General features: G+C 41.7%; 1 protein-coding gene across 1 annotated transcript in view; it reads left to right on the plus strand.

The window, feature by feature from the left end:
* The window catches only part of mtor (mechanistic target of rapamycin kinase), an 81,677-nt gene that overhangs the window by 45,760 nt on the left and 9,958 nt on the right, over positions 1 to 25,959 (plus strand). Inside the window, exons 30-45 of the mRNA XM_070911039.1 lie at positions 2,463 to 2,602; positions 8,080 to 8,180; positions 8,787 to 8,902; positions 11,691 to 11,768; positions 12,384 to 12,491; positions 15,294 to 15,419; positions 16,202 to 16,333; positions 18,537 to 18,652; positions 21,863 to 21,980; positions 22,534 to 22,731; positions 23,229 to 23,329; positions 23,513 to 23,609; positions 23,872 to 23,970; positions 24,103 to 24,225; positions 24,446 to 24,628; positions 25,017 to 25,151. Of these exons, the coding sequence (XP_070767140.1) occupies positions 2,463 to 2,602; positions 8,080 to 8,180; positions 8,787 to 8,902; positions 11,691 to 11,768; positions 12,384 to 12,491; positions 15,294 to 15,419; positions 16,202 to 16,333; positions 18,537 to 18,652; positions 21,863 to 21,980; positions 22,534 to 22,731; positions 23,229 to 23,329; positions 23,513 to 23,609; positions 23,872 to 23,970; positions 24,103 to 24,225; positions 24,446 to 24,628; positions 25,017 to 25,151 (1,971 nt within the window). The remainder of the gene's footprint in view (positions 1 to 2,462; positions 2,603 to 8,079; positions 8,181 to 8,786; positions 8,903 to 11,690; positions 11,769 to 12,383; positions 12,492 to 15,293; positions 15,420 to 16,201; positions 16,334 to 18,536; positions 18,653 to 21,862; positions 21,981 to 22,533; positions 22,732 to 23,228; positions 23,330 to 23,512; positions 23,610 to 23,871; positions 23,971 to 24,102; positions 24,226 to 24,445; positions 24,629 to 25,016; positions 25,152 to 25,959) is intronic.

A 25,959-nucleotide genomic window follows, 5' to 3' on the forward strand; every position in this document is an offset into this window, starting at 1 on the left:
AGGAAATCTTACCCTAGGTTGCATTCATACAGACACCTGGACAAAAAACTAGGCCTCCTTTTTCCTTTCAGTCTTACCTCTATGTTGGCACAGCAGGAGTGCTGCTGCTGAGGGCTCTTTTCATCAAAAATGTTTAAACTGACTCAACTTTTGCCACAGCTCAGTCCCGCATCATCTGGGAACACATTACGTGGGTAAATCAAATACATGCAAGCACACATTGCAGGTAGAATACCTTGTTGTATAGATGTGAAACATTGTGCAGTGAATTCTGCAGGACACAGGAGAAAATTATTTCTCCAATGATCTTTCTAGAGTTGTAAAATCCTGTCTCATACAAGTATAAACTACATTGCAGTGCAAATTTGCATCTGATAAGGACTTTTAAACAGTGCGGTCTGGTTTGTATTTCATTTTGTCAATAGTACCCAACAGCCCACACCAACTCAGACCTTTGCATTTCTAGATGGATTTTTGGTCAAAAATTCTTAGTGGGCTGTATTATATGTTGTCTCTTGTCCGCTTACATTTCTTACCAGGGTATCCTTTCCCCACACACAGTTTAACAAGGGGATGAGGGTCATTTGAGACACATACCCCCAGAACACCCTGTTCCTAATGTTCAGCACATGGAAAAACCATCTGCTACGCTGATCAGTAGTCAAGGGCAAGGAGCAGAATTATGGACTTTTTCTTCCAATTGACAGGATGTTTGGATTTTCTTACATATTTGCACACCTTTTATGTGTCTCTGCTGTGTATTTTTCAAAAAGTACTTGTGACTACTTTGCAGTTTTTTCCAGTGGTAAAAAGATGTAATGTTTCATACCAAAAAATACAAACAGTTATTATTACTTAATGGCAAGTGGTATTTAAGGTCCCTAAATAGCTAAATAAATATTTTACTTTAACTCCCTATGTGGATTTTGATGGGCCAAGTTGAAAGCCACAGAATGTTTTGGTATTTATATTGAGCTAATGCTTGACTGTCTGTATTAGTTATATTGGCATTGAACTCTAAATCTTTTGTATTTTCTGTCAATAATTATTGAGCTATATTTTTATGTTCATGTACTCCTCCCTAATATTACTGAAACTCCACCGTGTTTCATGTTCTCTGTAGATGGACCTGGTCCAGATATGAAATAACTGTCAAACAGTGGACATGCATTGGACACCATTACACAGATTTTCCACATCAATTACATAAGAGGAAAATAGCTTTTCTTGCTCTGTCTCCCTCCCTGTTCCCAGCATTGCATCATTTAGTAACTGTTTTTGTTTGCTTCTTGTATGGATGTACCGGACAGGGCACTACTTAATAATATAACAGACTACACCAGTATACCAAAGCCAATAATTAACGTGTCCTATTAAGAAGTATTAGGTGTTTAGCCAAAACCTGATATAGCTTATTCTAGTAATTATTAAAAACATGTAAAATAGCCATTCTTTTGCATTTGGGTATTTGGTATTACATCATTACAATGAACATCGTGAGTGTATTTTTACTTTTTTAGTACCTGGAAACAATACTAATACTAATAACAGCCATGGAGATCATCTTATGGGAAATTGAACACAGAATGCAGCGACGGACTCAAAATATAACTCTGGTGTAAATGAGAGATTATAACCTTTTGTGGCCAGTGAAAAAAATCAACAATCTATTACCAAGCATTTACTAATATGCAATGGTTGCCACACAACCCGAATTCAAGAGCTTAGCTGGTGTTGATGATATAATTTATGTGTGCGGCCAGTGATGGGTTATTGTTAAACTGCTAAACAACATAGTATTTTCTAATAGAATGAATTCAGTTGATTTTATGAAGTGATTATTTTTAGCCCAAAGTCAAGTCAAATGTGTTTTCCCAACCATCAGCACTCCTATGGAAAAGGTATTTCCTTCTGCCTTTGTGAACTGCATTTATTTTTCTCTGCAAAAGCATGGTAAAGTAGATTGCAGACTAAGTAAGAACAGTTTCACTGTGCACTTCCAGGAACCTTCTTTATGAGGTGACTATTTGGAAAGCTTTACTGTGGGAGGATGTAAGGTTTCCCTGTTTAGTATACTAGTCAGGAATTATCAGTAAAGCCAAGGTTGAAAGAGGTCTATGTACTTAATCATTGGTTGATGTTTACCAAAAGAAATGAATGCCTGGAAGTCATTTTTACAAGAAATCAACGCTTAGGTCCGGGATTGATTGGTTCATTGGGGAATCTCCAATCAGCCACGCAATATTAAAATGAAAGTTTGATGTGGAAGTCTTTGCCTTATTGTAAATGGACAAGGAGAGTAGTTCCAAACTCTACATGAATAAACTATTTGTTAAATTGTCAAACAGTCAAGATAACAAACACATTTTCGCAGAGAAGTAGTTTAGATTGTGTGGATTCTTATAGTTACATGGTTCCAGTTTCATTTTTCTTGCGTGTGTTTGTCTTTTTTTTTCTATTAGGAAATCCAAGCCACCTGGTATGAGAAGCTACATGAGTGGGAGGATGCCCTGGTAGCATACGACAAGAAGATTGACATGAACAAAGAGGATCCAGAGCTCATCCTGGGCAGAATGCGTTGCTTAGAGGCCCTGGGAGAATGGTATGTCAGTAGTAATATCTGTTTGTGAGTTCAGGAGGACTGCAACAATTCATTCAAATCAGTGTTCCAGTCTTCTGGGGAACGATGCGATGCAAGTACTGCACTTACAGGCTTGTCTGGGTCCAGACTTTTGAATCCGCCCACTCCACCAAGTTGACTGCCTCTGGTCTGGCATCATGACATGAAACAGCATTTTCTCATTGAAAAGCGTTCAATCAAATGAGCATTGCAGGGGGACTAATGATTAGCCAATCAGTACCATGGGCAGAACTAACATCATTATTAAACTGTTGTCAGGAGTCAGGCAGATACGTTGATCCCTAGTGATTGGTTAAGGAAATTCCCCTCCCCCTAGGAAATGTGTTAGAGTGGAGGCAATGTCAGACTGCAGATGGAAATAGAGTGCAACAAGTTGACAATTCTGTCTGATATCGGGCAACCTACAGGGTAACTTGGAGAGAATCTGTGTCTGATCCTTGTAGCCTCACTACTGGGGTCCCTCAGGGTTCTGTTCTAGGTCCCCTCCTCTTCTCTCTTCAAACCAAGTCACTTGGCTCTATTATTCACTCACATTCCTACCACACCTTTGCAGATGACCCTCACTAATTTTTTAGTGAGGGTCTTTTCCGCAGTCTGAAACCCAGGTGGCAGCATGAATCTCTTGCTGCGATATCTCAGTGGATGTTTGCACACCACCTGAAGCTCAACCTCAAGACTGATCTCGTCTTCCTTCCAGGGACAGCACGTTCCGGCCATGACCTCTCCATTACCATTGAGAACTCAATGTCTCTAGCTCGTACTGCAAGGAACCTGGGTATGACACTGGATGACCATGTGTTTCGCTCCCAACATTGGTGCGGCAACGCACTCCTGATTCTCTACAACATCAGGAGGGTACTCCATCCAGGCTCTTGTCATCTCATGAGGATTGGAACGTAGATCGATTGGTAAATCAAAAAGCTTTACCTTCCGTGTCAGCTCCCTCTTTGCCATAACGGTCCAGTACACATTACTGTTGACGCCATACCAATCCGCATGTCGATCTCATGCATGCTCCATTTAACCCTCACTTATGAACAAGAGCCTGAGATACTTGAACTCCTTCGCTTGGCACAGCAACTCGCTCCAACAGATGCCAACAGAACCATGTCATATGAAAAGAGCTAAGAGGCAATTCTGAGGTCCCCAAACTGGACACTCTTCTCCCCCTGGCTGCGCCTTGTGATCCTAGCCATGAAAATCACAAACAGAATCGATGACAACCCTAGAAGAGCCCAACACTCCAGTTATATAAGGACCAGATGGCTCATAGCAACGGCCGGGTACCCCATTCTCCCACAGGACTCCCTGGGAGATACAGTTTTCTCCAAGTCACAAAACACATGTAGAATGGATGAGTAAACTCCCATGACCCCCAATAAACCTGAAAGTGTAAAGAGCTGGTCTACTGTTCCATGACCAGGACATCCTCCTTCAGCTTGACAGCCTCCTTAGGTTGCCATCACGACAGATACTGACGAACTTCTGACCACAACTTCTAGCAGCCACCTCCGTAGAGGCTTTGAACATGGCCCACTCGGATTTCACATCCCAACTTCTGCCTGGATGCATGAGAGATTTTTCCGGAGGTGGGAGTTAAAGACCTTGCAGAGGTCTTAGTCAGACATTCCCAGTTCATTTCACCCTCTCTACACATTTGGGTTTACCAGGTCTGTCTTGCAGCCCTCCCCCGCCATCTAATCTAACCAGCAGGTGGTGATCAGTTGATAGCTCTGTTCCTCTATTCAGTGTCCAAGACATACGGCCGCAAATCTGAATTCGACCACAAAGTTCATCATCGATCTTTGGCCTAAGGTACTCTGGTACACACTCTATACTCGAACGTGGCATTTGTTATGACCAATCCATGACTAGCACAGAAGTCCAATAACAAAGCACCACTCAGGTTTAGATTGGGAAGGCCATTTCTCCCAATCACCCCCCTTAAGGTTTCTCCATTGTTGCCCATGTGAAGTCCCCCAGCAGAACTAGAGTCCCTAGGCGGTATCCTTTCCAGGACCCCACCTAGAGACTCCAAAGGGCCAGATACGCCGAACTGCTGAGAGCCTTCCACTCAGCAACTTGTAGTTACATAGAGGTGACCCTCTTGTTCTCTGGGGAGAATGCAGTGGCCTTCAGCCTGGGGCTCGTGAGTATCCCCACCCGACGCCTCTCACCCCCTGCAACTCGGGAAAAGGAGAGTGTCCTGTACCATCTCTAGTTCCTTCCCTACCAGAGAGGTGATGTTCAACATCCCTAGAAACTGTCTGTGATGTCAGGGGTCAGAACGCTTAGGTCCTCGCCTTTCCCTGCCACCTTGCTGGCAATGCACCCGACCCCAATGCCTATCCCTGCGGGTGGTGGGCCCACGGGGTCATGTCAGGAGTGGCCCCCTATTTTCATATAGTATTTGTAACGTTTGCTTACTGTATTCAGTTTACTATAAGTTTGTTTTTTTCTTTTAGGTATAGATGTGATTCACTGAAATGATAAAATAGGGAACACATTGACTTCTTCAGTTTTTAACCGTGGCTCTAATGCATAAAGACAGCGTCTACTTGATGTGAGCTTTTCCATCTCCCACTTTTTATTTGCTCGTTGTGTGTAGGCAGCCTATTCGTAACGACTTCTGACATTTGATGACTTGCTGAAAAGAGAGAGAGAAAATGGTTCATCTCAGTTGACTGAAGTAATTTTACCGGAAAATGCATGAACAGACAGCCAATGCTAGTAAGAGGCCACCACAGCTGAGGCTCAACTCAACGCCCACTTTAGGGAAAAAGAAAGTCACAAGATGTCCAGAGGAGCCAAATATGTGGATCATCATAGAGCTCATGACGCTAAGCAGATGTTAATTTGCTTATGTAACCTGCTGTCCAAGTGCCATTGTTGTATACACTATGATTCTTTTCACAAGAAAATTATTTAATCATTTTACAAGAAAATGATTCAGCTGAAGAGAGATTTTGTGTTTATGTTTGTGTGTGGATTGGTAAGGCTTGGAGATGATATAACAGTTGACCAGGTCATAAGTCCAAGGAAATCCGACTTAAGGGAACACATTGTTTTCTGTTAAGGTAAAGGGATATTGTACCAGTCTTCTCTGTGCTAATCCAAAACTGGTGAGAGAGATTGTTAAAAGTGCAATTCATGTTTTTGACAGTCCAGCGTACTGTGTACAATACATGTTGGTTAGTTTCAAATTGTGACCACTAATTTTCGGAGTTTATCAGTGTTTGGGTGGGAAATGTTGTCATTATTTTGAGACAACCCCCTTGACATAATAAGCAACTGCGTTGTTTTATTTTAAATGTTTGGCATGTGCATTTGTGGTCCAGGTGATTTGACCTCTTGATTCTGTTCAAACTGACATATCAAGCTGCCTATCATCAAGAGCTGTTTTATGCCTGACAAATATTGCTATTTGGCACTCAAACTCAAGCATGCAGCTATTTTGGCATGTTGTGCTCTTGGGAGTCCTGTGTGTCTCATAAAGCCACTTATTGACGCCCCTGCATTGCTTTCATTTACAGATTTTGCAGTCTGTTTCCCTCATAATTATTTTGAGACACAGCTGATCTGTAAGCAGCCAATAAGCATGAAAAGTAATATTACCAAAATAACAGCATTTCAAGGTTGGATTTGGCGAGTGCTTTTTTGTTTCAGTACATATAATAGTCTTCAGTATGTAAACACATGGATGCTAAAAATTGAGGGATCCTGTAGACGTTTTTTCCTTGGATGAGAGAGAAGATTTTGGCATTTACTGCAAAATAGCAGGGTGTCAATTCCCAGTATTCAGCACTAGTTGTATTCTGTTATAGTATGATGCTAGTATGCTACTTTAAATGCCCTGCACACCCACACAGGTGTTTCCACTTATTCTGGTTGATTCGGCTTCTTTTCAGGTTGAAGTTGAGTGGAGATATACGTGATGACAGCGAAACGCATATGCCAATAAAAATAGTGGTGTAATAGACCTTTTTCATTTTGGCATGTCATAGCAGGAAAAGCGCAGGTGTGATTGATAACATTAAAAATGACTGCATTCCATTTAGGTTAGCTACTTCCAGGGTCCTGGTATTCTGCATGCTGGCTCACTGGCATGGCTTACCTGAACACTTTATGGAACTGAGCCATCGTTAACGAAATTAGTTTCACCTGTGCTTTTCCTGCTAAAATAAAACGTCTGTCGTGAAAACAGTTTTTCATGATTTGTCTCGTCCAAACAGGTACAAGGAAACTAACAAGAGAGTGAGGGAGATGTCAATCAAGCACAGTTGAGGCATGCCCACACAGTTCTGAGGAGAGGCCTGTCGCTTTTTAAAAACTATTTACATTGCTTAATGTCTCCTTTTAGAGGTTTTTTAGCAACTTTTCAATAGAAATTCCAAAGATGTGAATGATGGTCTGCTGAGTCAAATTATAACTCGAGCTCTTCCTTCCGCTGGACTCTCTGTGTTTGTCTGCTGTAGACACACATACGCCCAGTGTACCGGAGCTTTTTGTACTTATTGCTTTTATGTTATACGATAGCCAGGCAGCTGGAGAACGGCTTCACTTCACTGACCCCCATCCAAACCTTCCTCCCTCTTTCTCCCTCATCTGAGTTCGCTCCAGCATCTTGCCTGCAAAACACATGCGGTGGGTTTGATCTCCTCCTGGACAATGCCGCACTGATTGTTGTTAATGAGGAATTAGTCTTGGTTAGATGCACCTGACCCCAACAGGAACATCCATCTGTTTGCTGGAATACTTGATTTTGTCAGACTGTTGTGGGACGGTACACTGATTGAAGATGTTCATCTTTTAAGAACAAATGAAGGATTAAATGATGGCAGATGTAATCGAAACCAAGCCTTATCTCCTTCTCATCCTTGGCCAGAAATGCTTGGCTATTCTGGTGAATTATTTCTTCAATGGTTGTTTGGTGCAGAAAAAGTAAATTTTGTGTATTTATTATCATTAAGACCTTTTTATCTGTTGAAGATACCAGGAGACCAGTACAGTATAGCATTGGTTTAGACATGTTGTAAAAGCTGCAGTTAAAGCTATTTTTTAATCAACAAACTGTCACTATGGTTGTCAAATTCATGTCAGTGTGTCAAGAGTGAGTGCTTCACTCTTTATATGTAGCTATAGTCACTTCACTATGTTCTACAGAAGAATATTTACGATTTACTGTAGGTATGTTGCACATTTAGCTGTAAAATTCCAACAATTTTTCACTTTTTTTGCACTCCTTGATTGAATGTCTTGGTAGCAGTCCATGTAGTCATACTGCAGTGTATAGAATAATATTCTGCACCTGATTACCTGATCAACTAGGGAACCTGATGATAGCTGAGATGAACTGATGTCATCACTGTGAACGTGGGACTGAACAAATCTGGATTTGCTTCTTCAACCATCTGAAGCCTGTGGTTAATGTTTTCCAGGGGCCAGTTGCACCAGCAGTGCTGTGAGGAGTGGACGCTGGTGAGCGAGGAAACCCAGGCCAAAATGGCTCGTATGGCTGCTGCAGCCGCCTGGGGCCTAGGTAACCACTCCTATACTTCATATCAGATATGAATTTACAAATAACCAAAACAAATATTTGGAAGAAACAATATTGTAGCAGTCTTAGCAGTTTTAAGAGAAGACTTGTGCATGGAGCATTTAGCTCATCCTCTGTGCAACAGTGCAATCAAACCAAGTAGCAATGAAAACAGTAACAACTCTTGCCAAGTCCCCCTCACATAACCAGATGGGAATGGTATCCAGTCATAACATTGACATATCGTAACGTGCAATGGTGGAGAAAAGCAGGGACCACACTGCAGAAGCAACCTCCTGAGGTTTGCGGTCTATAGCTTTGACTTTCCAAATCAAACCCCGAGATGATACCCATCCGCCAGTCCCATCTATCTGAAGACTCAGACCTTCTTTTATTGTTGCCTTTGGGAAGCAAAATGTGTGCAGTCATTTATATTATAGCAAACTGAGGTAGAGTGTGGTTCAAAGTAGTGACGGGATGCTAAACTTCAATCTGCATCAGTCTGGCAAACTCACGTCTCAAGACATCCAGCAATTAGACGTATCAGTCATTATTAAAAGCTTAAGTGTGTCTTTGTGCTCTTTCTTAACTTGATTGTTGTTCCTCCAGGGCACTGGGACAGCATGGAGGAGTACACCTGTATGATCCCAAGAGATACACATGATGGTGCTTTTTATAGAGCAGTGCTGGCACTGCATCAGGACCTCTTCTCATTGGCCCAGCAGGTGGGTTACATCTCCACTCACAAATACACCCAATGGATATGATTTCCCCATATTTAATATACATTAAATGTCTATATTTTTAGAAAACATCTCATAAAGACATGCCACATGGGAATTCGCCTAGTCTCAGGCTTTCTGGAATTTTCATTAATCTTTATAGCATGGTATGAAAAGTTAAAATCATTGGAAACCTACGCTGTAAAGACACATAAAAATGGCTTTACAGCTATTCCAGGCAGGATTGAATTCCCCCATCAGCTCACTCTTTTCATTAAAAGGAATAAAATGCACAAGGTTTGTTTGCTTTTTTTTTTTCTTTTACAATGTGGTACCTCCTTGGTGTGGAAATGTTATGTAACTCTTGTAGAAATTGTAAATCATCACGGCATTCAGCCTCAAACAAACAAAGAGCCTATTAACCATCCTGTCTGCCTGTCAACAAGGTCTGGTGGAGGTCAGGGTGGTGTTTTCCTCATTTGATGAAGGTTGGGATATTAGATGAGCTCATGGTCCCTGGAGATGGATTTTTTCAAGCTGGATGCCAGCACGTCTAACGAACACAAGCTCCAGCACTGACACCAGTAAACACCTGCTCCTCCAGTTTCCCTGGACTCATCCTCCAAGTCCCCTTTTCACCACAAAGCCCTGGAGACCTGCTCTCTGTGCCCCCCCCCCACAACCACCCTCCTTCCTCTAATTTGGAGATTAGATCCAGGTGTGGCCTATAGGATTCTACATCAGCTGAATAGGGAAAGCAGACTTTTGACTCTTGGCGAGAATGAGGCCACTCACAATGAATGACGAGGAATGAAAAGCAGATGGAGCTAGGGTGAAAGCTTAAATGTCAACATGAGCTCAGCCTAGTCTTCCGGATGTGGTTGGTAATCCTCGCACTTAAGTCCTTTTGATTCCATAGGGTTGTTCCTTTCCTCCCTCTATACCCCCAACAACCAGACATGTGCTCCAGGAGTCTTGTCGTGAGTCTTTGTTGTGAAAGGTTTCAGATTACTTTGCCGTATAAATCTCAGTGTTTGGCCTGTTCCCGCGATGATGTGTAGACACGGCAGTCTTGCTCCCCCCAGTAAAGCGGTCTGCTCTGCCAAGATTCATGATAAATCCAGTCCTCCTGTGTGCTTTTGATTTGTAAATTGTCTCATGGTTTTTACAAACCAGAGCCCTCCCTTTGGCTTCACAGTCATGTTCGCGCTTTGTTTTGAGTCTCCTCTAGCGGTTGATTTGGCCCTAATCATTCACATAGAGGCCTTCATACCACGCTGTAATGATGAAGTAATATCACTGGACTTAAACCTATGTAAGTACATAAGTGCAACCTTTACGTAAGAGAATGGAAGATTGGGTCACGGTTTGTTTGTGCTGCCAAAAGCCAGACACTGCATTTATCAGGAGTCGTCTGGACTGCACATTTCCATTGAGGCCCCAGCGCAGTAATTCGGGAGTAAACAGGACCATAACTGAGTGGGGGCTATAAAGAAGCAGCCTTATTGTCACCTCACCCCAACCACCCTCCCATAACCCCTCCTCTTGTTGTGCATGCCTGAAGAGGTGTTTAGGCACGCCATTCCTCCTTTCCCTCCCCGCAAAAACAATAATTGGTGGGAGTCAGTCTGAAACAGCTGTGTGTCCTGGCCTCAGAGAACTTCCTCAGTCACCCTCCCTCATTTTACCTTCCCGCTAATAACAGTTCCCAAAAACATTGGCAGTAGAAGCACAAGAAATCAGCACACAGCCACAATACTTTTGTCCTTGTTTGTCCCTTTTGCTGCTCAGGATCAGGTCTGTCTTTCAGTTACTGTTTTTCCAGCCCTCAGGGTTCTCACTGGTGATGCAACGTCTGCACTATCCTTGAATTTCGAGAAGTGCAGTCTTGTTAGGAAAGGTCAGGGAACTGACAAATGAGTCAGTAATATACCCAAAAAACAGGAAGGTAGGAAAAACATTTTTAGGGCATGAGTGTGCTCTGACAGTTGGTTGAACATTTGTCATGAAACATGACTAATGACATTTTGAATTGTCCTTCATCACCCTCCAATTCCACTCACTTTCTCTGAATGTGCATGCAAAGGCAGTTTTTTTAAAGATACATTTGACATCCACAACCATTGTTACATAACTTGGACACTGTTGCTCTCAACAGTTCATTTACTTCTCCTCATAAAACTCTTGGCACTCAGCAGTGCATGAAATCATTTTGCTATACAAGCAGGCGTTCGAGTCCTAGTTGCACTAATGTGTCGCTGTTGGCCGCACTTAAGTGAAAAGGGTGTGAGCAGCAAGCAACAACATGCCTTCGTTCATTTGTACAAAGTGTTTTTATTCCCCTGGTTTAGTCCAATCCCGGCTGGTCCTGATGCAAGCAGTTTGTAGGAGAGGGTGACATTTTATCACGGTACATTCTGGGGTCATGCTATCGTAGGAAATGCCCTTCGTGCTATCTGTTAGCTTTACTGAAGAGTTGGAGGATCTTGGGGAGGCAACTAAGTCAAGTCATGAATTATACTAGTATTTCTCGTGTTGAGGATTTACAGTGACTTCAGAAGCTAACTAACAATCAGTGCACCCTTCAGACAGAGGGGAAAATGAAAAAATATAAATACAAAAAGAAAACAATGTTTGGGGGCAAATGTGCAGTATTTGGGTGAGTGAATGAACTATCATTGTTAAATTCATCATTGTTTCTTCATTGTTTATGTGTGATTAAGAAGCAACAGATTTAATTGAAATTTAAGATCTCACTAAAAATGTGTTTTGTTTTTTTTGTTTTATGTAGTGTATTGACAAAGCAAGAGACCTCCTGGATGCTGAGCTGACAGCCATGGCTGGAGAAAGCTACAGTCGAGCCTACGGGGTAAGTGTTCCTCTGAGACAGCCAAAATATTCAACGCCTGGCTTCATCCTGCATTCATGTGCAGGAGGATTATGCCACAGCAACAACATTTTCAAAAGTGATGATTTATAGAAATGTAAGTCTCTGATCTAGCTTTAGAAGTCGAAAGCATAAATATTTACAGTTTCTCCACTGCTCTGTGCTCCTATTTTATCATCCATATATGTGGAATCATCCAACATTTAGAGTCAGAAGCTGTAACTTGAAAACAGCTGCGTTCCTATCATACACATGTTGTAACATTATCTCGAAAGCCATTTGATCCTAGTTGATTTTGATGTATATACTGTAGCTGTTCACCATGAAGATCTATAGCAGACACACACAGCAGGCTTCGAGATTCTGGATGTTGTTACAAATGGCAGGCATAAACAGACAGATGCCACACAAGAAAGTCCAGTGGGATACTGAATGCATTCTGTTTCAGATTCTGATTCATTTACGAGCTTTAATGATCCTTTTGTATTGCCCAGATGGGGCAAAAGCCCCTTATTGACAATATACATTTTGCAACTGTAATAATGAATGTGTGGACAAGAATCGATGTGTGTGTGTGTGTGTGTGTTTGTTTCCCAGGCCATGGTGTCTTGCCAGATGCTGTCAGAGCTAGAGGAGGTGATCCAGTACAAGCTGGTGCCAGAGAGGAGGGACATCATTAGGGAAACTTGGTGGGAGAGGCTTCAGGTAACTTCAGCGCGTGATATATGGACACACACACTCAGCTTACTCACGTGTGCAACTACAAATGTAAAACAGATGTTGGAAGGGCTACTGTTACTAATGGGAAACATTACAAACCATGCACCATACATGCATGCAAACACGCACACTAATACCTCAGTGAGTAACGGTTCACAGTCTTGTATTTTTCTTGCTTATTGCCGTTATGACTGTCTTTAATTTATGTCGCCTCCCACATGAGGTGAAGCTGGGGGAAACTGAAACTTTGAATTTGATCACAGTGGTAAAAGTTGAGTGATATCAGATTTGAACCACGCTGCTAAAGAAGCCACTTGTTCCTGTGTTTGGATCATTTTGGTCATTAACTGAAGGCTCGTGACCGTAAGTGAGAGTTGGAACATACCGTAAATGGACTTTTAAATCATGAGCTTAAGTTTCTCCTACTCAGTAAATAGAACTGACCTTCCCAAAAACAGCCTACACCTTTAGAAATGAGATAAAATGCTGCCCTTGCTTGCTGGCCTGCGTGACCCTTGTAGGAATATTCAGGAAAAGAAGCATGGCTCATTTTGTGTAATCCTATCCAAACTCTCTCTACTTCCTGAGACTGATTATGATTACTACTATTATCATTATTAATTGTGAATTACAGTGTTGGACACGCTGGTAAATGAGACAAGAGAATGTGTGGAAGAACCACAAATCCACAAGCAGTTGGGAAAGATTTCGCTGCCTCTCAGTCTTTGGAATCTGAGACAAATGCCATCTGATCTAAAGATAATACTGTTCAAGTTCATCTTTTCCATATTGACCTCATGGAAGACATGGAAAGGCAACAAGACCTCAGCCTTGTATGTGCATGTTGGGGAAGAATTTAAGTCAGGCAGATAAACGGATAAGTCTTTGATCTGTGATGCACCATTCCTGACTTTCGATACCATGGCATCCAAGCTTCTCAGTTTAATACAGCATGTATAATGCTGCTTACTCTCAGGCTTGATATTAGTCAGCACCAAGAACTTGTGCAAGACAAAAAAACATACTGTTTCATCCAACTTGGCTGTTAGAAATGCACCTAACTCTTAACTAATTCTAATTCATCTTCGTGACAAAGTTTCTATAAAATTAGCTTGTCCGTTGAATAGAAACCGTTACATACACTCAAATCCCTGTGCAGTAAAATGAAGATACTCTTGATCATCTTGAGTTTTTCCATTCATAACAGATGGAGGTTGGTTGGAGGAGGTATTTAGGATCAAGAGGGGTCTTCCTGAGCAAACAGACAGGGCCCATAATGGCAGCACCAGAGCTAGGGCTGCAGTGCCTGACAGGTTTCTTCTCTCTATAGTGATTTATTGAGGCTGACCTCACACAGCTGTCAGGGAGTAACTGTCCCGCTCCTTTACACTTTCTTTCTTTCTATAACAGTCTCTCCCTCATCAAAGGATTAGAGCTATGGTAAAGAGCGTATGAAAACACTGCACCCCACCACGTGAGGGTAAATGTATCTCAGAGAGTTATTGCACTTCTGCACTGTGAGAACCTGTTTGAATCTTGAGCTGTAGGTTGCTGTTCAAAACGATTGATCTTTTGTTCCCTGCTTTTGCTGGTGTCTTAGCTTCCGCAAATGTAGATCACGAGACATTCCTCTTAGAAAAAAGTTGTTTAAGATTGTTTAGTTGAAAAAATTTAAAACAACTTACCTCACAATTTTATTGGGCCTATTCCATAGAATAACCCATCCTCCATCCCCTTTGACAATATAACAGTCAAAATCCTTTTGGCTGATTTAGACAGGTTACATCATGCTTTTTAATAAAACCAAGAGGCAGCTAGCTCATCCTCCTTTGAAATTGTGAAAAAAAGAATGTGGTATTTACCCTCAAAAATCTGTGGAAATATGGTGTCAAAGCAACTGGTATTTCATCTCATGATGTTAAGCCTACTTCAAAATTTATTGTATTTAATTCCAACCTCAGCTTTCAACAGCTTCATTTCGTGTGATATATTTATTTATTAGGACAACACACATTAATTAACATTTCTGAAAATGTGCCAGTGTTAGCCAGCTGGCTTATTTTCACCTGCAGTCCTTTGATGAGGTTTTTTTAAACCGAAGAACCAATAAACGTTTGACCGCTTACTAAAAGGCTTGTCCCAACATACTTTTGCCATGTAAGGAATACAGCAAAACATTTACAGTTAAGGTCAACACTTGACTTAAACTTAGACTTCAGACACAAAGATGGCTTGTATTATCTTTGAAACTCTTACGTTGCTTTAAAAATGTTTGTCTAGCAATGTTTGTAGTTATAATCAAGTTATGTCATTTTTCATGAAATGTTTATATTCTTTTGTCTACTCCATGTTGAGATATCTTAAATTCAAGTCATACAGAGAGGATTATACAGCACATATTTCTTTTTCCATCAGAGCTGGATTACTCCAGGGTCTTGTCTGTGTTGCCTGCCTCTGCAGCACTGTGTTATATCACAATGATGAGGTCAAGGTTGGGGTTTAGAGAATATTTAATAGAGTAAGTCAGCTAATGGTACTTACAAATATATGAATATAGACCCGTGTTTGGTTTTTTTTGTGGCACAGGAACCTGTACTCACATGTGGACATGTTTAAGACAGGCACCATTGGTTGTAATATTAGCCCCTGAGGGTTTCAACCATACCCCTCTCACGTGTGTTCATTCTCTTGAGTTTAACGAGTAGGTTCCTCTCTTTGAAGGGAGTAACAAAAGAGTAATGCGTTTAACTCGTCTGTCCCTTGTTATTTTTGTCTTTTCTCCTCTAGGGTTGTCAGCGTATTGTAGAGGACTGGCAAAGGATCCTGATGGTCAGATCGCTTGTCATCAGCCCCCACGAGGACATGAGGACTTGGCTGAAGTATGCCAGCCTCTGTGGCAAGAGTGGGCGTCTGGTCAGTACATTGACATATTTGTGCAAAGCCCCACAGTATTCTCTGATCTGACTCCTGATCATGCATAATTAATTATGATCCCATAACATTCAGGAGGAATAAATCAGAGTTAATTAAGTCAGTCTTGTCAAACGGAAAAAGGAAGTCAATCTCTGAAGGAGTTAAGTGCAGCCATGAACTCCAGCCATGAAACTCAACTTCATTTCAACCTGTTTTAAGTTGGCGCTGATGAAAGTAGCACAGCACCCTCAATCACACTGTTTAGAAACCTGAGCCTGCCTATCTGCACAATTAAAGTGATGCAATTTTCCACCCTTTACCTCACTGTTGTTCTAATTGATTGCAAGGGATGGCAGACAATCGGCCAGTTTTTCAATCTACACACACTCACGTTGCATTGAAGCACACACACACACACACACACACACACACAGAACGCCCAGAATCCCCAAATATGATGTAACTGAAAAATGTAATGTGATTGGCCAATGTCAAACATGGCAGGAAACGTGATTAGGAGTTGGAAAAAATTACCCCACTAGGACTTTCTGTCTCTCTATGTCTTTTATAAATGTTCTTTATACACTTAGATTTAAGTACTTAATCGTGCTCAGACCTATTTGTTTTTGTTATTTTTTACTCTGTCATTACTCATGCCTAAAGTTGAATCAAGCTGTTGTTGTTTTGGGGTCCCTAAAAACCCTCTGGGTTCTTATTAAACTGTAAGCCCTCTGGCGATTCATTTGCCCCTTTTGTCTCTGTTGCCCTCTTCATCCCTCCAGGCACTGGCCCATAAGACCCTGGTGCTCCTTCTGGGCGTCGACCCCTCCAAGCAACTTGATCACCCACTGCCCACAGCCCACCCGCATGTCACCTACGCTTATATGAAGTACATGTGGAAGAGTGCCCGCAAGGTAGGAGCAAACAAACTTGTTGATGGTTTACAATTTACATTTTGTGCAGTTTTGTTTGTTGCATTTGTGTCAGTCATCATAAGTACAGGGAGTTCTTTTTAATAGAACTAATTAATAGTAAAGGGCAAGAGTTCTGATGGTTATTACTTTTATGTACAAGTTTTTACAATCAAGTTTCAAATAGTTAGAGCTTAAATTATTGGCACGTTAGTGACATAAACAACTAATTCATTTAACGTTGTGAGGGAAATAGCCTGAGAAACATTAACACCAACAAACTACATCTGTGAAAAGGAACTGAAATTGCAGCCTGCTTAAAAGGATGACTATATGATATCAGCGTAGTGACAGTATAGTCAAGCTTGATTAATCAGTCCCAACAGGATCCTGAAGCGTTTTTCATGATTATTAAAAATGAATGAACTTGAAAAGAATTGGGGCTGTTCAAGAACAAACAGGTAATCGTAATAAAATAATAGCTCCAAGAACAAAAAATAACTCTGAAGGCTCTGAAAAACAACATAAATAATAAAACAACATAGAATTGGAGCTACAAATAGCATAAGCACATTTAAAAGAAACGTTTGAAATTTGTATGTATGAAATTCACAGTAAACTTTAAGCATAGAATTAAGCCAGCCTTCATTTAACAACGTAGTGAACCCTGTTTTATTAGTTGGTTAATTCTTAACATATTGAGTAAATTGTTGTATATGCAAGTAGCTTACCAGAAATGTATGTTGTGTAATTTTGCTTTTGGCAAATTGGCCTTTCAGATAGATTTACCTGTTTGAGATAGCTATTATGTTGTTGTTACTGAAGCTTAAGTCAACATTAAAAAGATTTGAATTGACGGAGCTTGTTGGGAATTATTTATATTCAGCTTGAAAGCCACAGCTGCCTGACAAAAATCATATTCACTTATAAAAGTTAGTAGTTAGTAGTAGATAAGTAAACTCAACTGTTACATTTCGATGAATGTTGTTGTTATTAATCTTTCATATCCATGGAAACAGTGGATGAAGTAAGCCTCACTTAATAGATTACTAATAAGTGTTAGAAAATTTGTGCTTTCTCTGGCTTAGCATCCAGCACAAGAGCACTTGCCAAACTTCCAGCTATCAGCAGTGGTGACCGGACATCATACTGTATGTTTCAAACTACATGCCACCAGAGCAGCATGGGATTGAACTACTCTGCCCTGTGCCATTTGTCTCCCACGCACACACATACAGTATCTACCCCCCCCCCCCCCCCCCCCCCCCAAACAGACATAAACACTCCCACATTTATTGCCAGGTGTTGAATAGTGTTTGTGGCTCCAGAATGCGGGTCTCATTAGGGGACTTAGGTAAGTGTGAGCGTAAGCGTTGCTGTTGCTGGGGCAAGCTGTGCTGCTCACTAGATGAATCAGAATATAAAAAGACATACACACACACACACACACACAGAGCTGGACAGGACACATCTGCTGTTTCCAGTGTTTTGGAACTGTAGGGAATGTCGGCTCAGTATGTCAATCTCCACACTTGTCATGACTGGGGGTCTTACTGAGTGAAAACCATGCATGTGGGTCATCTATCAGGGATAATTCTTTAGAAATAAGACTTATGAATCAGAGCCTGAACAGTTTCTGATACAGACAAATTCTTCAGTTTTCAAATCATCATTTTAAAGGTCGTCATACATGCGAACTTCATGCGAGAAGTTCATGTGAAAAAGATACAAATGCTGGCCATAGCAAATATGCTGTCTGGATCTTGTCTCAGTATAGCCGTCCCTGATTTTCTCCACTGTGGACAACATGCCAAGTTTGTGCAAATCTGTACAGACAACACCATGTCACAGTCGTCCTAACTGTAATAAAAGTTCAAGTAACAAAAACAGTGTAACCATGACAGCAGTGGATTTTTCCCGGTGAGCCACTGGTGAATCCAGCAACACTGATATGAGCAGAAAAGAATGTCAATTGCTGTCCTGCATTAGGCAGTCGGCTCTGTAGGAGCAATAAGATGACGACAGAATACATACCAGTCTGTGTCAATTCACTGCTGCCCCTTTTGCCTCTGTTGTCTATTCACTGTTTATCACAAATCACATGTTGGTATTTCATTCAAAATGATTTCAGAAAGGTCCAAACGCCCCACAGAAACGTATCTCTCAATGACACAGAGTCTTTACCTGCCGTTTTGTATCTCTCCAGATCGATGCCTTCCAGCACATGCAGCACTTTGTGCAAGGGATGCAGCAGCAAGCCCAGCACGCCATCGCAGCTGAGGACCAACAGCATAAGCTGGAGCTCCACAAACTGATGGCCAGGTTTGTCCTTTTCTGGAAGCGCAGTAGCAGCAGCTCACCACCGAATGAGCCTTTTACCCAGAAAACATTTCTATATGCCACAGTAGGAAAAGGTGTTTACAGGTGTAAAGAGTAAAATGAATGATGGCTGAATTCCATTTAACTGCAAAACGGTGTTTTGCATGCTGTCACAGGGACACAGCCATCGTTAATGTGATTATAGTATAGTAGGAAAAGGTTTTAATGAGTGATGGCCTGAAATGCCGATATCATTCCAGAAATATTTCCGTATCATTTGATTGAAATACCTTGCAAAATGCAAGTAAACATTAATGTGCATCACTATTGTTAAACAAATGATAGTCTGGTGTAATAGCTGTGATCTATCAAAAAAAATAAAGCACTCTTTTTTTTTTTATAGATATCCGATCTGCATCAAAGGCTCACTGATGCCAAAACTGATTCAAGTGCTGTGTTGAGTAGAATGGCATGGAAAGAGATAATTGACTCAATCTAAAATCGTGACGCTCTTAGTTTTACGTTACTGCAAAATAGTTTTGACAAAACAATGTATTCATTCTTTTAAGTTATACTTATCCAGGCAACCCAGGACAACCTGCACATCAGAACAGAAGTTCTATCTATAAGCTATGCTGCCATAAAGTTCAGAAGCCTACATGGAGTAAGTGAATGTAGAAAAATAATGAAGAACTTCTCTTTAGAGTTGTATGACACAGTGAACAATGCTTAGCAGCTGCTGCTTTCAATTTCTAACCTCACATAGAAATGTCACCAGTGGAGGGAAGGTTATGATAGTTGTATTACAATCAGTGAGCAGTTTGAGCAGTTTGCAGATGGATAGGAAGAGGGGAGCAAAAATCAAGTGCTGAAGTAGCTTTACATATAAAGTCAACCTATCATTACATGTAACCGTTTACAGAGGTACACATGATTCATAAGACTGAATGCTTTAAAGAACATTACATTTTTATCTCTTCAGATGGATGTACAGATGATATACAGTTGACTACATGGCTTTTGTTTCTTGGTATATTTCACTAGTGAAGCTCCAGAGGGAAAGGAAAAAAAAAGAAAAAAATCTCGAAAAGTAATGCCAAAGTTACATTACACATTTAGATGTGATTGAGTAGTATTAAATCTCAGAAGTACCTTCACACCAGCCTCCATACACCCACTCCAGCACAATGGAGAAAACACAAAGGAACATGCTGAAATAAGGAAAAAGTAACCTCATGTATTTTCCGCCCTCATGTTGTAAACACACAGGGTCATGTACAGTGTGTTCTGCTTCTTTCCATGAGCATGACCCAATCTGGCATAACACCTTTTACTAGTCCACTGGCGTCCTGTGGTCTTTTTCAAAGCTGGCCAGATTCTCTGAATGTCTCACCTCAAACTTCTCAATAAAATGATCCCCTTTGGCAGTTTGTCCCACACAGCTACTTATCACAAACCAAACTTAGCACAGTGCCTACAGGTATCACAGACCAGGTGTGTCTCCTCCACAGTGCTGGTGGTTTGCACTTCTCCCACTGGGTGTTGTGCTCTTCAGCTAACAGCCCTGGCACAGCCTCGGCACCTTTCCACTATCATCACCTCACCTCACTGTGGGAAAAGATGCAGTATGGAGTCCGTTTCAGTTACTTGTCGACACAACACCAGAAACCTTGACATTCAATTAACTATCATGTGTTTTCAGACGCTGATTTAGGGAATTCGAAAATGGAAAGTTTCGTGTTCCCTAAATTGACTGGGAATGACTTAAACGTTTTAAAGAAGTTGCCTGCATGCTCTTGTGGGCTCATGGAAATATTTTGAGGTCTCCCCTTTAGGTTTGAATGTTGGCGACAGTCTAGTACAGGAGAGATGATGATAGTTTTTGGAGAGTTTGACTGCACTCCATTATATGTCGTGTTGGTCAAACAACTCAAAACAAGCAAGAGGTGCGACCTGAGAGCAGACAGGTATAATCCTATGTACAGTAAATCATACAGTAGACTCTTTTGGCCTTGTGCACAAACACACAGCACTCATGTGCACCCTCCCATCTCTTAAATCATACATGACAACAAACAAGTGTGACACCAGGCAGAAGGGGCTTTTTTTCATTTTTGCATATTCCAGACAGTGACTGTGGCTCTCTGAGGAATGCACGTTAGAGAAAACACCTGTATACCGTCAGCCGGGACGGGTTCTCTCCAGACATGCTGACACACTTTCATGACTACAGGTCGGCTGTGTGGTATGGAGCACACCTGGACCGCTCAGTCAGACACTCCACACAATCACATCTCTCTCTCCCCCCAAAGAATCCAGTGTAACTTCACTGCAATTTTACGTAAAATCAATAACCCTGCCATCTACTGTCTAAATAAACATGTTCAAACGTCCCCAAACACCCCATCCTCCTCCTGCTTCCTCCCCAAAAGTTCAACCTGTTAGCAGTTTACGGAAACAGTTTGGCATAGACGCGCTGAACCTAACCTCTACGCTTGCATGAAAAAAAGCACTCAGAAGAAATTACGTAATCCTGAAAGACAATTTATTGGAGACGCTCTGCAAACAGTAACCGACTGCTGGCGGATGGGTCGACAATACAGTGCTTGTTAATAGCTCAGTTTAGTGTAGTTGTACGTGAATTATATGTCTTGGCTCCCCCAAACACAAGTAGTTTGACTATTTGCCTGTAACCGTCTGTGTTTGTGAGGGTGATGGATAGAGCTAGCACCTCTTCAGCGATGCCACAGAGCTCGCTGTCGGGTTGAATAAAAGGAAAAGTGGTTTGGGTAATTGAAAATCTCCAGATGTAATCCCAGAACCTTTTCAGCGGATAAATGCACTTCTGCCTTAAGTAGTGATATTTTTGATAAATGCCGGCATGATGTCCTAGTCCTGTATCATGAGGTCACTCCTCTTTAATGGACTGCCCTTGGGTGTACAGCTTTTTTATAAGCAATGACAACATAAGCGTGGTTATAATCTCATGATGATGTTTCTGTCCCCAACAGTGCCTTTGCTTCCTCATTGCTAATGTTCTCATGTAGTCGTTTCATTATTTGTCACTGCAGAGCTTTTTATTAACAACATTGACCTCGGACCTACATTAGGAATGTAAACAAGATTTTGATCGGAAGAAAAGCAGTTATTTTAGTAATAATCGTAGATGAAATGTCCCTTCTGTCTTTTTGTCACTCCATTTCTTCCGTGTAGATGTTTCTTGAAGCTGGGGGAGTGGCAGCTCAGTCTGCAGGGCATCAACGAGAGCACCATCCCCAAGGTTCTGCAGTATTACAGCCATTCCACTGAGCATGACCGCAACTGGTACAAGGTCAGTCCCTCCCTTTCAACTCTAACCTTTCACTTTTGACTTCTCTCTGGCCGCAGTAAAATCCCAGCTGTGTCTGCAGGAGGTTGCTCCAACACTGACATGTCACCAGGAAAACCCTGAACCCCATTTTATTGCCCTTTAACCAAACGTGTCATAACATAGTTGTTTGTTTCGTCTTTGCGCGACTCACTTATTGTGCTCATTAGATTGATATACATGGTGGTGCCTCTTCTGATACATCAAAGATATGAGGTGATGGAAGAGCTGAGAGCATCTCTGCTTTTTCTTGCCCATGCCTGTGCTGCAGGCTACAAAGATGTCACTATACCCCACTCCCCATCCATCCTCACCAACTCCCCTCAGCTTTCAACCTTTAATAGCTGGTAGCTAAGCACAGAACTACATCAGACTCACATGTTTGGATCAGAAACATTGCAGCCCCCTGGGAGATATCTATCCCTCAGTAAACTGGAAAATGACATCATAAACAAACGTGGAAGTAATTTTCCAGTTACCACTCCAGTGTCACTCAGTTTGTACCATCTGTCAACAGGCCTGGCATGCCTGGGCGGTGATGAATTTTGAGGCAGTGCTGCACTACAAACACCAGAACCAAGGACGTGACGAGAAGAAGAAGCTGCGACATGCCAGCGGTGCCAGCGCTAATAGTGAAGCCAGCAACAGCGACAGCGAGGTCGACAGCACTGACCACAGTCCTGTGCCCTCACCGGGCCAGAAAAAGGTCAATGAGGTGAGAGTCACAGAGAATAAAACCATCTTCACACCCATCCACATCGGTAACTCAGTGTTCTCCTCTTCTTCCAGCACTCCCAGTCCAACAAGGTAGAAATCTTTAGTTAAGATACATATACTGTACCACTGAAGAACATACCTCCTCCAGTGAGCTAGTGTGTGAGCTCGCATACTCACGTTTCTGCAGCACATTCGAAAGCTACTGACCAACTACAGATCCCAATCTGCACATTCTGACTCCTGAGCCTAATTTTAATGATATGACAAAGTCCCTGCACCTTGCACAATTAGGAAACACAGCTTCCAAACAGACAGATATCTGGGGACAAGTGGAGCATTGTCTTGGCCTGACAAGACATTATTATGGCCATGATCTTGTCACTGTTTGTAGACAGAGCTTCTAAAAGTTCATTTAATTTTTTCTTAATCTTTACTGTCATCTTTAATCTTTGCCATCCCCACCTACAGTATCTGTTGTGTGCTGTCCCTCCTCAGGACCTCTCGAAGACATTGCTCCTGTACACAGTTCCTGCTGTTCAAGGTTTCTTCCGCTCTATTTCCCTGTCCAGAGGCAACAACCTGCAGGACACACTCAGGTGAGTTAAAAGGCTGTAACACACACTGGGCTACCTGTATTCATGGACACCCAACAGATGTGGTGTGTGGGGATAGGAGGACCTCTAGTGGTTGATTGTGATTGCACTATGCCATTATCCTTAATAATTAGGCAAGAAATGATTCAGATTTAAGTTTTGTGTTTCATTTCTGTTACTGTTCAGGGTTCTGACGTTGTGGTTTGACTACGGTCATTGGCCTGAAGTGAACGAAGCCCTGGTGGAGGGCATCAAGACCATTCAAATAGACACCTGGCTACAGGTAATGCATGCATACATACACAAACACACATTTGAAGAGGAGTTTGCCTTGAGATAAAGAAGCAGAAATGCCCCCAAAATAACGAAGTGAGAAGGTTTGGGCATGTTGAAAGAGTAAACATGAATTTAAAAAAAAAAAGATTAAACACTATAATGTCAGTTCCTGCTGATTTGAGCACTTATTGTGTCAGTGCTTTATTTTATATTTCACAGGTAAAAGCAAGTCACTGAGTTTTTATTCCTTTATCTCTCTGTCTGTGCAGGTAATCCCTCAACTCATAGCTCGAATTGACACTCCTCGGGCCCTGGTGGGTCGCCTCATCCACCAGCTGCTAACAGACATTGGACGGTATCATCCCCAAGTGAGTCCGCTAACACTGCTGCTGATGTTGTTTCACAATATTAAACAGAACCAAGAACGCATTTCATATAGTAACTTAAAGCAGGATTGTCACTGATGAGCGATTGTTGGATTGTTCTCCGTTCACCTCCAGGCTTTGATCTACCCGCTGACTGTGGCCTCTAAGTCCACCACCACAGCCCGCCACAATGCCGCTAACAAGATCCTGAAGAACATGTGTGAACACTGCAACACTCTGGTTCAGCAGGCCATCATGGTACAAAGATTTAATCTTTTATATTTATCATTACTCATTAATCATCTTCATTCATTACATAGAAAAGTGATTCAGATTTGCTTGTTGTGAAAACTTAAAGTAATCTAAAATGTTGATATCATCCATGAAGACCAAATACTTGTATATGTTATACCGCTGGGTTTGAGGGGCAACATCAGAGGACAGTGTGACCTTTTCATCCTTGTTTTTCTTCATCCAGGTGAGCGAGGAGCTTATCCGAGTGGCCATCTTGTGGCACGAGATGTGGCACGAGGGCCTTGAAGAGGCGTCACGTCTTTACTTTGGGGAGCGCAACGTCAAGGGCATGTTTGCTGTCCTGGAGCCTCTCCATGCCATGATGGAGAGGGGACCACAGACCCTCAAAGAGACCTCTTTTAACCAGGTGCGTGTCATCTCAGATTGGGGTTGAATATAGAGTTTAGTCTTGTTTAGTCAACAACACAACATTGTTTAAACAATGCAACATTAAAAAGTTGAAGAAGGGGTCAATATTTTTGTAGGCATTGTAAAATTTATGTGTTTTATACACTTTTATAGCCATACAAGAGACCCTAGCTCTCTGCACAAGCGGTATCAGATGTTTCCATTCAGGCTGCCTTTGCAGAGTGCACCAGTAAAAACAAAATACTCATTGAAATCCTGGAGTAATCAAGCTGGAACATTGATGTTTAATGCCTTGACATTCATTTTTATAGTCCTGCTTTGGCCAACCATTTGCATTTAATTGAAAGTCATTGTACGGAGTGTGTTTGTCTTACTTCATGCTACAGGCTTACGGCAGGGACTTGATGGAGGCTCAGGACTGGTGCAGGAAGTACATGCGCTCTGGAAATGTAAAAGACCTGACCCAGGCTTGGGACCTCTACTACCATGTATTCAGACGCATCTCCAAACAGCTGCCACAGGTGAGTGAAGCTATGGAGTCACTGCATTGAATCGGTTGAATCTGTACTAGTTTTTCTTAAAAACCGCATTCTAATAACCGTCTGCCTCAGGTGGCATTACTGTATGTACATGGATGTAAATGTACAGTATATATATGTAAGCCTTTTGGTAAGTATAGGAATATGTAAGCATGCTTCGGTATGTTCACCAAAGGAACAAAAAGGCATCAACCCCTACCAGTGAACCTCAGCTACACAAACCAACATAAATCAGACAAATATGGCTGATTTGTCTGAGTCCGCTGAAACAGCTACTCTAAGGCTTCTGGGAAAATTAGAGCTGACATCCCACCAGTTCTGCATTCCTATGTCCATTCCAGTCTCTTATCAGATGTGATGAGAAATATTTTGCCTTTCATGTCCCGAATCGGCCTTTGATCTCATGACAGGTAAATCTGTACATACTGTCTCTTGTCATGTTAACTGGTATAAAGAAGGAGCAAGATTCAGCAGTAATTGGAAGATACTGATGGAGAAACAAGGGACTTCTTTCATTCTTCCCTCTCTGGGTGAAGCCATTGAACAAGATGCCAAAATTAGTGTTGAAAGGTGTTGAAAGATGGCAGGATGTTGAAAGAGACAGAGGGATGATGGAAGTCAAAGAGGAATGGCAGAACATCGTGGGATATCATCACTCCCTTTTACATCATACACTCAGTAGCCAGTTTATCAACTAAACTTAATGATGTCAGGTCAAATCGATCATTGATGAAATTATTTGTTTTGTGACAAAGATTCTACAAGTTGCAGCACAACTAACTGTCTATTC

Source organism: Enoplosus armatus, chromosome 8 (genome assembly GCF_043641665.1).
Source record: "Enoplosus armatus isolate fEnoArm2 chromosome 8, fEnoArm2.hap1, whole genome shotgun sequence".
In the NCBI taxonomy this organism is placed as follows: domain Eukaryota; kingdom Metazoa; phylum Chordata; class Actinopteri; order Centrarchiformes; family Enoplosidae; genus Enoplosus; species Enoplosus armatus.